General features: G+C 43.0%; 2 protein-coding genes across 7 annotated transcripts in view; both read right to left on the reverse strand.

The window, feature by feature from the left end:
• The window catches only part of EXOC2 (exocyst complex component 2), a 252177-nt gene extending 248173 nt beyond the window's left edge, over window positions 1-4004 (reverse strand). For 4 of the 6 annotated variants that reach the window (XM_087858228.1, XM_087858229.1, XM_087858230.1 and 1 more), the window contains exon 1: window positions 3871-4004. The gene's annotated coding sequence lies outside the window, so the exon portion shown is untranslated. The remainder of the gene's footprint in view (window positions 1-3870) is intronic. The other 2 variants (XM_045800596.2, XM_045800594.2) reach the window with 1 other exon arrangement.
• HUS1B (HUS1 checkpoint clamp component B) overlaps window positions 1-5543 on the reverse strand; it is a 39448-nt gene extending 33905 nt beyond the window's left edge. Inside the window, 3 exon segments of the mRNA XM_045800368.2 lie at window positions 3588-3717; window positions 3871-4274; window positions 5481-5543. Coding sequence (XP_045656324.2) covers window positions 3588-3717; window positions 3871-4274; window positions 5481-5543 — 597 coding nt within the window.
• Window positions 5544-12122: the final 6579 nt, after the last annotated feature.

Genomic DNA, 12122 nt, shown 5'->3' on the forward strand with positions numbered 1-12122 from the left:
TTTTTTGGAAGAACATGGGATTCTCCATTGATAGTTCTATTCGTTGTCAATTAGGTGATGAGATTATCTGCTAAGAGTATAGGTTATGTGAAAGGATGAGAGATTTGAGAATAGGAAATGCTTAAAACAGGTTCTGCAGAGAAGAGAAGCATGAACGGACACAGAAAACTCTAGAAAATTCTTTGATGGCCAGTTGAAAATGGTGACCATGGATCTATAGGACTACAAATCTAGATGCTAGATTTTTCCCTTGTTGCTTTCAGCAGCTCAGTTCAAGCATTAGAGAAGGTAAAGAGCTGAAATGGTCGAGGGCTGAGAATCTGCCATCAAATGCTACAGAAGGATAACAATACAATTGAGCATTCTGATATGACAGTGACCAAAGATGAGGTAAAAGAGCAGGTGTAAGGAGGTAATTGAGTAAGTGTTAGACACTAAGCAAAGAGTGGGAGATTTGAGCTTTGGATTTCAGAAGTGGACTAGTTTCAGTGGGGCAGCACTTCAGGCCTGCTCCCCCACTCCCAAACACATTTCTGGCACTAGCCATACCTCTTGGCTGTGGCTCCAGCTCTCAGCAGGCTGTAGTTTGTCCTTTTGTTCCTTTTACTTGTCAGTTTCTCTTTGGGCCTCACTACCCCTTATTTGTTCCCTAACCCTGCCCACACCCCCACAAGTAGTCCCTTTATTAAAACCTCCTATTTGAACCATCTGGCATGAATTCTGATTCCTGCTGAGACCCTCATTTATCCAGATACACATCATGTCAATCACACGGGGCTTTCATTAAAATTAAACTAAAACCAAATATTCCTGGCTTTTAGTCTTGTTTTGTCTTTCAGTAAAATTATAATACAATGAAAGTTAAAATCATACACGCTCCAATATCACATAACTTTATAAGTGGAAAAGGCCTTAAAAAATCATCAAATCTTACAGATGAAACCATAAGCCAACCTTGCCAAGAGCAGCACAGCTAGCAAGTAGCAAAGGGAGAATTCATTCATCATTGCACAACGATTACTGAACTTTGTGCCAGGCACCACTCTCGGTGCCTGCCTGGATCTACCTTATGCAGCTTACATTCTAATTAACTAAATTCCAGGCTTCCCAAATCCCAGTGTCCACTGTTTTTTCCACTACTGGCACCAAGACTTATTTTAAGAAGGAAACAGTAAGTAGAAGGAATTATTAAAATCAAAACCAGAAATTAAGACTGGGATGCACCCCCATCTTAAATATTACCAACAGTATTAAGTTTAAGAATGTTCATGAAGCTTTTGAGCAAGTCTAATACGATTTTCCTGGAGGGAAAAAATGCGTGATAAATCAGTTCCAAACTCCTCTGCCTTACCTTCAAGGCACTCCATAATCCAAAATGCACTTACTTAGCAGCCTATGTGCCTTTGTTTTTGGTGTACCACCCAGATATTCCTGTGCCTTCCCTAGAAGGGCCACATTCTCACCATCGAGGTCTGACCTCTGTCTAACCCCAACAGATTTTTCCCTTCTCTGAATTCCTGCTGTCCTTACGCTCAATATTACAGTTTAGTTGTTAGCTATTCTTTAATTGAGAGAACAAAAATGCCCCTTCTGAATCTAGCCTAATGTTTTATTTCTAATGTGTGTGTCAGGCATATGCTAAAATTGGGAGATACAAAAATGACCGAAACTAACCTCTGTCCAGCCAGAACTTAGCCTTTTGACAGATTATTTAAATACCAATAATATCTATAGCCCCTAAGACAACACAGGGATAGGACAGTGCTAACTGGTTATAGGATTCACTGAGCTGGAAAATTTCAAACCAGGAAGAGTTCTTACAGATAATCTAGTTTTATATATTCCCTGACTACAGGAAAAAGGAAACTGAAGACCAAAGAGGCTAAGCCCATGCTATGAAGCAGGTGGGTGGTAACTCACAGACCAGTAAATGGTTGCTTTGCTCCTAAGCCAAAAAAACTTTTTGACTCCCTAATTTTCAAACTGAAGGCCAAAGATGACCATGGGTGTGTCCACAGCTTCAAGAGTCATATTTCTCTACAATTACTTTACGTTTTTGTGTATCAAAAATAATTATTTTAAATTAACATAAACATACACTGAACCATCTGATAATAACAAATCTACTACCATGCAATTTCACCAGGCACTCCAGGAGATCCATGAACATGTTCCTCACCATCTGAGAACAATCAAACATTCTAGCATACTGCTTAGCAGAGTGATCAATGTTATTTCCCATGCCAGTCAATTTCAAAATCCTCTCTACTCAACATTGGCCTAAAACTCATCCATTCAATATACATTTATGCTCCTGCGATGTGGCAGGTGCTGTACTAGGACCTGGCTACATAAAGATGAATAAATTGGAGAATGGGTGAAAAAGTAATTAAAAGACTAACTACATAACTAGCATTTCTTATACTATTGCCTAATCCTGCCACTCCCTGACACTAGAAATTATCCGAAGTCCTTTATTAGAAGACTGCCTTTGCAAAATTTTTCGAGTACCAATTTTTTTTCCCATAAGATTCATACATAACAGGCTCTCAAATATTAAAGGAATGAATGAAAATTTAAGCAAGTTAATAATCATCTTTTCAAAAGGTGACAGTTCAAAATTATATTTGGTACAGAAAATTAAATGTCTGACATGAAAAAAAGAAATTTCTGAAACTTCCAAGAGTTATTCCAAATTACACTGGGGGATCCTCTGCTTCTCTGCTTAAATTAAGTTCCTACAAAAACAGAAGAGAATATTTGAGTAGTAAGCACACATCATCCTCTTTCTATTACCACCCTTTGAGTCAACAACTTTTAACATACAGATGATCCTCAGCAAACTTTTGCCTTTCAGTTTCTTTGTTAGTAGAGTCAGTTACACAAAGCCGGGCCAGAATATACTGACTTTTATAAATAAAATATTATTATGTATTAGGAGACTGAGCCACATACCCTCAGTTAGAACTAGCTTTTCAATAAGGTACATCCAAATGATTTAATTAAGGTGTGGCTGATTCTGGAGTATTTTTAAAAGTTCTTGTCGGTTTACTCAGACTCATTTAAAAAAGAAACTTTCGCATACTTATTATTATGATTGACTTTTACCGATTAAGAATAGCTTATTTCCATTTAAAGATAAGCTTTTCAAGAACCGTTTCTTGGAAATTTAGAAATTGTCTATTTACAAAATCTTGTGCTACCAAGTTAAGCATCACCAGGCTTAAATGAGAGATGACACCGTGTTTGGGTAGTGCAGGCTGTAAAGCTTCAGTGCATGGTCTCAAAGGAAGTTAAACTGAGTAACTACAGGCTAGTTAGATAACCACTCTGGGCTTCCGTTTCCCCATCTGTAAAATGGGGAAAATATAAAGCATCTACCTCTTGCAAGGAGTAAATCAGTCAGTAAATGTAACGCTTACAAGAGTGAATAAAGGCACGCAGACAATGCTCAGTATAACTCTAATCTGTTACAATCCTAAGCAAAACGTGCCTCACTTTCGCTCTTCGCGAATAAATTCTTACACCTGGCACAGTGACAACTACGCAGGGGCGCAAGGGGACGTGTGAGGCCGACTACAACCAACCCGTCGAGGGTCAGTGGTCTGGAGGCCCACGCCCGGCGCGGCGATGGGGGACTCTGGGCCTCTAGCAGGTGCCCAGAGACTGCGCGGATGGGGGCACAGGACCCGCGCCGCGCCTTCCTCCTCGCAGGGACTGGAGAGGGGTGCAGGACGCTGAAACCGGCGCTGGCGGACCACTTCCACCCGCCTCTCCGACAGAGAGGCCAGGCGCCGGCGCCCGCCGCCCTGCCTGTCCGTGCCTCCCCAGTCTGGCCCTCAGCCAGGACCTCCAGGCTCCAAAACATACCTCCAGCCTGCCTGCCGCCCCCTACGGCCCGCAACGACAAAGCTCCCGGCGGCTCTCGCGAAGAGCTCCCGAGCAGCCGCGGCCCCAACCGCCGGCGCCTTCACTTCCGCCCGCTGAGAGCGCGGAGGGCGTCGATCCGCCGGGTAGTCGAGCACCGAGTCCTCGATGGGCCCAGCCGCTCTGGGAGGGGCGGGGCCTGCTTCCTGTAGGGCTGGGGCTGGGGCTGGGGCTGCCGGGGCGGGGGGAGATGGGTAGCTGGTGGGGCTGCCGGGAGGCTTGTGGCGTGGGGCTAAGGTGGGAGTGGACGAGGAGACTGCGACCCCAAGGGGAGCGGCGTCCGTGCGGTGCCCTCGGATCACCTCAAGGAGGACGCAGGATGCCACTTGGACCGTTTCTGGTGGGCTCTGCACCGGGTCAGGTCGCCATAGCTCCTACCTAGGCCCTGGGAGGTCAGGTGACGCACAAAAGTCACAGGACCCTGGAAATTGTGGAGGAGAATGTCAGGAGACTCTGAAGAGTTGGTGATTGTTTAAGTTAAATTCAGGGAACACTTCCCTCGGCGAGGTGCTGTGCAAGGCATTAGATATACAAGGGTAAATAAAAGACAGCCACTTCCTTTCAGGATCTTGCTGGGCTGAGGATAAACAGTGGCATGGTAAGAGGAAAGATAATGTCCCAATGTCTCCCTGTCACAGGGAGGGAATGCAACAATCAGGCAAGAAATGACTGTGGTCTGCCCCGAAGAGAGAATGCTGGAGATGGAGGGAGAGTGGTCACAGGAAACTGAGATAATCCTCTTCTGGTTCCTTCTGCTTTATTAGCAAAAGATGCATTAAGATCATCCATGAAGATGGAGGATGGGAAGCAAGGGAGGTTTGAGGAAAAATGGTGAAATCTTTGTCTTGGATATTGTGAAGCAAATTACTAAGAAAATGTGGCAAGATTTCCAGGCAGGACTGAAAGCCCTCTTGGGATGTGTAGTCCTAAATTTAAAATGAAAGCAGTCAGCATACTTGGGTATGTTTTGGCTGCTCTGGTGTAGGTAATTAGAAAATTAATTGTAACCGGGGATTCAATTTTACAAGGCAGAAGGAGCAGGGAACAAAGGAGTTAAGTGTCTGCAAAGAAATGTTATTATGGAGGACCATGGAGTTTAAACTTGTGTGACAGGGTATTTAGAGGGATTGTTCTGGTTGTCCTGGAATTGAGCACTTAGGCTATAAAAAGTGTCAGGTAACTGATCATATGTCCCAGTCTGCATGAGAGAACTCTGGTTTTTTTCTGTTATCCTGACCTAACAATTAAGAGTGTCCCTGACAAAATGTCCCTGTTTGGACAATATGTAGTCACACTAAAGTCACTCCACATTATAAAGAGAGCCCCAAACAATTGAGATCGGACACCTCTTCAAGGCTTAGAAGAAATTCTCCCAACTGGCTCTAAGCGGGCGGGCTCTCTGCTGACTTGAGGCATACAGGAGCCTGTGTTTGCTATCAGAGTGGAAATGAGCATAGGGACAAAGTTCTTGGAAGACCTGGCCTGCCATTGGGACTATACATTGGTTATGAGTATGCTGTCTGCTTGAGTAAGCAGTTTGAGTAACCAGTTACAGCTAACTGGAAAGGAGGGTAGGTGTGAAGCAGAGGCACAACCACGGTGAAGGTTTTTGCCATCTCTCACTCTAAGAACTCAGACATGCGCCTCACACAAACTTCATCTTTGGCTGATTTGTATGCCTCACGTGAATGCCTACCAGAGCATCCACAGCAGAGGGGCTCCGGACACCCAGGATGATTTGACCACCCTCTGTCCTGGGCCACCCCAGGGTTTATACAGTGGGCCTGTGTATGAATGGTATAGCCATGGTGGCAGGGATGGAGCTACACGCACACCTTTCAACAAGCCAGATCCGGATAGTGCGTCCACTCCCTCCAGCTGCAGAGCCCAGTGCAATCACTTGGCAAATTGATTTATTCAGACCCAGATACATATCCTGGGTTTTGGTTTGTCTTCCCTGCCTGCAGAGCCCTGACAAGCATCACTATCCAGTTGCTCCCAGTGTCTTATTTATCATAATGGGATTTCCCATAATAACACCTGGGACCAGGAACACCCTTAAGAGTGAAAGAGGTGTGGCAAAGAGGACAATACAAGATCTACTGATTCTATAATACATCACATACCCAGAAGCTGCCACCCTGAGAGAACATTAGAATGGCCTCTTAAAGGCATAGCTAAGGCTCCATCTTGGAGATAACATTTTTCAGGGTTGAGATGCTCTGCTACGGAATGTAATATGTATTTTGAACCTAATACCAGCATATGGTGCTGCGTGTCTGATAGAGTCCTGTGGTGGGAGAGGATACTCTGCCAGGGAAGAGAAGGTTCATTAAATCTAAAGGCCTCTCCTCATTTGGGCTCCTCATTTAGGCAACAAAAAATGATCCTTATGATCAGGAGGAAATAGAAACAGGGAATACTTTTTCTAGAACTCCGGGCACTCACTAAGGCATCTTTTCCATGCGTGGTGATAACGGTAAATGGTCAATGTGGCAACCCTGGCCTAACAAGGGCATGGCAGTGGGCTCAGACCCCACAGGTACAGAGATCTGGATCACTTCAACAAGCAGGAACATAGGCCAGCAGAAGTGCTAGGTGAGGCTGAGGGGATTCTAGAATAGGTAATAAAGGGAGAAGATAATGGAATCACTATTGCCTCAGGACCAACTGTAACAGGAGCCCGTAGCTCAACCCATCAATACTTCTGATGTGGGTATGACTTGACCCCAGCATGAGGAATCAGTGACAGAACAAAGTGAATACCACACAGCGTGCAGGGGATAGACAGTAGAAGAGGCCGTCAGAGCCTACCCATATCCCTCTGCTCTCCCCTTTGCTCTCTGAAGTCTGCTTTCCTGGAACACGGTCCCCCTTTTTGCCTCGGGGCTTTCTTCCTGGACACAGGGCAACCTGGAAACACTGGAGAATTCACTGGCCCAGATGCAGGCTTCAGCCAAAGATCGGTAAGGAGTTGGTGTATAACTATCCAGCTGCTTCAATCCTAGGGTACCTCAAAGGCATGTTACCCAGCATATTCCAGAACTTCCCTTGAGACAGAGCTCCAGTGCCCCCAGGAATGCCTTCACAGCACACCTTTGATTGGCTTTCTTCCATTTCCCTCCTGACTTCCCCACTCCCCTTCTGTGTTTCCTGGTATCATCTCCCAAATTAAATACTAGCCCTTGACACCACATCTCAGAGTCGGCTTCTGGGAGAATCCAGCCAAGATAGTCATTATCATAGACCAAAAACAACTTATACTTATTACAACTCAAATATCTGTGTGTGTTGAATTACAAATCTATTAGGGAAATATATCCTAAGAAAAGGTGATATTTTGTACAGATGCTGTGAATTGCGGGATTTAGCATGACTCTCATTATTCTTTCCTTTATGTCAGAAGACATGTCCAAGTGTTGCCCCAGTGTGCGATAACCCAGCTGTCCCAGGATCGTCCGTGTTAAAACACACAGAAAACATGAGTCAGAGACCTGGCAACAGAGGTTGAAAGGAAATTAAGTTTTCTGTATCCCTGGCAGTGATACCCTGCTTAAAGTGAAACTAAACCCTTTACTTGTCTCCCATTTGGGTCTCAGTGACACACCGTTTCTCGAACTAGGCAATGCTGCCATTACGCTGTATGAATGGCTCTTGAGGATTCACAGATCTTTCCTGGATCAAAAGAATGACAATACTGTATCCCTGAAACAAACACTCAAAAGAGGAGAGAATCTTCTGCTAATACAAAAATTGCTGGTGGTATTTTCTTTCTTTTTTACTTCAATTTCTGGTCTGTATTCTGAAGCCAGCTGACACATATCAATGCAGTATGTGCCGAAGCCAGCAGCAAATAATATCAGTAAACCTGAGATTGCAGTAGCAGCTGCTGAAGCCGTTCAACGTCATCACATGACTTCATGTTTCCAATTCTGCATCAGATTTAGTTTGACCTAGAGAGAAAACACAACTTCGAAGCATGAAGTTCCTTTGATTTCAGTCTTAGGAAATACTATGACAGACAAAGTCCCTATTTTTTAGATTTTTTTTTTTTTACATTAAAAGAATACCTGAAGTGTTTCATACTGCATGGCCTATCAGTTTCTAATGGATCATAGTTTTATAGAATCTAATCCTCAAAGCAACTGGAATTTGCCATATCCTAGTGATGCTGTTTACCAAGGACTGATACTGTTTGGTCTCTCTTATCTTATAGATCTAAGCCCTTTGCTGGGAGATTTTTGTCTTATTCGTTGTTACAGGTACCACAGAGCCTTATATAGCAGGTATTGAATATAATAGCCACCCAATAATAGCGCTAACCATAGTCTATAAATATTATTGTCTATTTGTGTACTTTTCTGTCTCCTTCCGCTAGTATATAAGCTCCTTGAGGGAAGGGACTTTATACTGTGCACACCTGCTTCACACATAGTAGATGCTCAATGAATGTCTAATGAAAACCTAAAACTAAAAATAACAATACCTTATTATAGTAGCAGAGTTGGAGAGATGCCTGCTTCCAGCTATCTATTCCAAAATAGTCTTAATGATCACTTAAAGGCACAAAAGTTGAGCAAAATTTGATATGTAAATCTTGACAATATATGAACATTAGATATGTTTCACCTAATACCAACAAACTTTGTCGTCTTTCCTGGTATCTTTTATGGTTTAAGATCACAAGGACAATCCTCCAAGGTGGTAATAATTACAACTCTGTTGAAGCAGTTCCCAGATTGGGCCAACTGGTTAAGGAAACCCCTTGCATCATTTTTTTTTTTACCTTAATGTTGCTATTGTGTAATTCTAGCAAATACCTTTATGTAGATTTTAGCATCTATGTTTCTCATCAGCTCTAGAGCTCCATGTGTGCAAAGTGCTCAAAATAGTCAAATGTCTCCACTCAATTTTACAGCAAAGTAGAGCTCTGTGGTTTTCTGTTTACTTGCTATTTGCATATTTTATTAAGAAAACTGTAAATAAAGCTGGATCTACAGAGGGATATGGTGTTTCAACAGTGTTACTCCAACCATATGGCCATCACTGCTCCCCAGCACAACGATGCAGCTGTGTTTACCACCTGTGTTTATACTGGGGTGCCTCTGGCAGTAGGTTGTATCTGTAGGTGGTCTGGAGATGAGCACAGAAATCGAGGACAGTCACTCACACCAGAGAGATATGAGAGATAATGAACCTGCAGAGACGGACCTGGGTCAGAGTGTGAAAGGACTCGTTTCAGTGGCCAGGGGGTCTTCCTTCCCCGGCAGGCCTGCCCTGCTGCTGCAGAGTGGCCAGGGGCGGTCTAAGTTCTGTGGTTTTCTGTGAATAGGACTTTAGATCTCTTTACGTTCTGAATGAAGAATTTATAACAACATAGGATAACATTTTCATTTACTTTAAATCACTAGAAGGTTGGCATTTTTTGTTTTGGGTTTTGTGTGTGTGTGTGTGTTTGTGGAGGTTTTTCATCTTTTAAAACTTTCCACTTGAAGTTCCTATATACTTCGGGGGAGTAAGGTCAATCTGCATTTTGTCATTAGTGTCTGCAGTCATAGAAAAGACACAGAAAATGGTACCGTATTCCTAGTTTATTCCACTCACATGGAATTTCCCCTATTAGTTTGGGGCTTAAGGCAGCAGGCCAGCTGGCTTGCCACTTAATACATTGGCTATCAAGGAACATCCCCCCACTGGGAGAAGCAGCACCAGTCACAGTTTCACTTACAGGTAGGGAACCATGTTGCTGGCTTCTGGACTTTTGTATAGGATTCGAAACCTATCGACACTCCTTCATGAAGTCTTCCCTCTTCCCAGGAGTTCAGAAGCCTTGCCTAAAATTTGAGTGCCTGGCTTCAAATCTCATTTCTTCTTGTTCTAAGATGATACAATTTTTATCTGAGTCCCTTCATTACTCGGATAACACCTTGGTTTCCCACAAACCCCCAAAAGATGTTAAATTCCCTAAAGGGAGTTTTCTCTGTTTTCAGTGGATTTCACTGAAAAGTACTTCAGGACTTCACAGTGTTAGCTCAGCTGTGTTCCCCTTGCAGGTATTGAATATGGTTCCTGAAGGTGATTACAAGTATCAATGTGCTGGACATCCACTAAGCGTGCCCACTGCGACTGTCTCCCGGCTGCTCACAACTGCGTGTCCTGGAGGACTTCTGCCCACCTGCACCTAGCTGCCTTCCATGAGCTCATCTCCAAGCAGCTGCTGGTATTCTACGGCTGGCCAGGATCCCAGGCCTGTCCCTCAACAGGGCAGGGATTTTGGAGCTCTCTTTATTTATACTTTCCATGGTATGAAGGGTACACAAAAATTTAAAAGCCAAAGATAATTTCCAGTTCATACTTTTTTTTTTTTAGATTATATTTGTCAGAGAGGGAAAGAGAGAGCGACTGAGCAAGCAGGGGGAGGGGCAGGCAGAGGGAGAAGCAGGCTCCTCTCTGAGGGACTCGATCCCAGGATCCTGGGATCATGACCTGAGCGGAAGGCAGACACTTAGCTGACCGAGCCACCCAGGCGCCCCATTTCCAGTTCATACTTTAGACAACAGTCTGAATGTCTGTTCTTTCTGACTGACCTCTCATAACAAAAGTAATAACATAGAGTATAGCCAATTTATTTGAGTGTGAACTTATTTTTCCACCCCTGGTAGAGTTTAAGCAGTAAAAAACTGAAACAAAAATATCCATGGTTCCTGAAAAATCAACAGTTGCCCGTAGGGCTGTTGGTTGATGATAGATAGATATAGATGGTGTAAATATAGATTAATTATACTGAGAGTCCAGAAACCTACCTTTTGGGCCAAGTCTGATATCCTGATTAGATGTGTTCTTTGAGCTCTTGAGAGTTCCAGTTATCTCATTTTTAAAATAAGGTGGTTGGGTGGGAGAAATTTCAAAGTCCCTTTAAGCTCTCAAATCCCATGACTGCACTTTTCAACAAACAACTATTCTGCAGTGAGTTTTGGCTGAACTGCTGGGCCTTCTCTCTGGCAACTTTATCCGGCCATCTGCATAGGACAGGGCATGTGGGTGGTGTTAGTGGAGTTTTTCCAAATAACTCTGTATGCCATGGTAGTGGATCACACTAATTGTTCCTGCTATCCAATTAAAGGAACTTTCTTCCCCCTCCTAGATACGTCGTTCTTTGAATTTGTTACATATAAGGCAATCCGTTTTCACACTCAGAACTTCTTGGTTGCTTTCTCAGACCTGGAGGCAGATTGTTGGTCCTTTTCTGTTTCTGTAACTTTTCTCTTCTGTGTCCTGAATGACTTCCACACCTCCTCAGCCCTTGCCCTGTGAACTAATTGCTTTGCTTCTTTGCTCCTGGCTAGGTGATTGTAGTCCAGAGCCAGACCATAGTGGGCTAGCTGTGAAGTAAAGTAATAAAGAGGAGAATAATGTAATGTTAAATATGTGGGTTGAATTTTCAATTTTGTGTTTTTATTGAATTCTAACTTTTCCATGAAGTACTTCCTTCTAAACATGGCCACACTTTTTTCAGACCCTAGATATGTGGGTCTGTGTTGATTTGCTTTATTATTATGTTTGACATATATTTCACATGATGCATATTCATCCCACTAACATAGATTAGGTCAAATGAATGCCACATATGAATGATAGATTTTAGCCATGCAAATACTTTCTCTCTGATTAAAACAAAACCCAAAAAACAGCTTTTCAGGACTATAGACTTATAAGGATTCCTAACAAAGTTTTATTTAAGAACAAATGGCGAACATCTCTCTAATTTGTAACTATAATTTTATCTCAGAAATTTATATACTCTGCTGATTTCAAATTGTGAAAGAAAATTTTAGTGATTGCTGTTCCTTTCACGTCATTTCGTGTTTTAGGTATGTTTAAACATGATTGCTGTTGCCGTTAAGCGGCCTCCTGTTTGTAAGCATGTATTTGTTAAAACACGTTTAGGAAGAAGTTTTCATTCCCTAGGAAAATCAGTTTTGAACCAGAATTTATAAACCGTATTTTCCTTGGTTATCCTGGCTCACTATGAAGTGTCAGTCCTCTTCCCCTGTCCAGTGGAAAAATGACCAGCTATGGTGTGACGAGGCACAATGTTGATTAATATCCAGGAAAAAATATTAAACACCATCTAGTTTTCTAATGCTTTGCATAAATATGCTGGTAACTGCTGATTGTAAATTTGGCAGCAGTTT

Source organism: Ursus americanus, chromosome 32 (genome assembly GCF_024610735.1).
Source record: "Ursus americanus isolate L20-20 chromosome 32, mUrsAme1.1.p, whole genome shotgun sequence".
Taxonomy (NCBI): Eukaryota; Metazoa; Chordata; class Mammalia; order Carnivora; family Ursidae; genus Ursus; species Ursus americanus.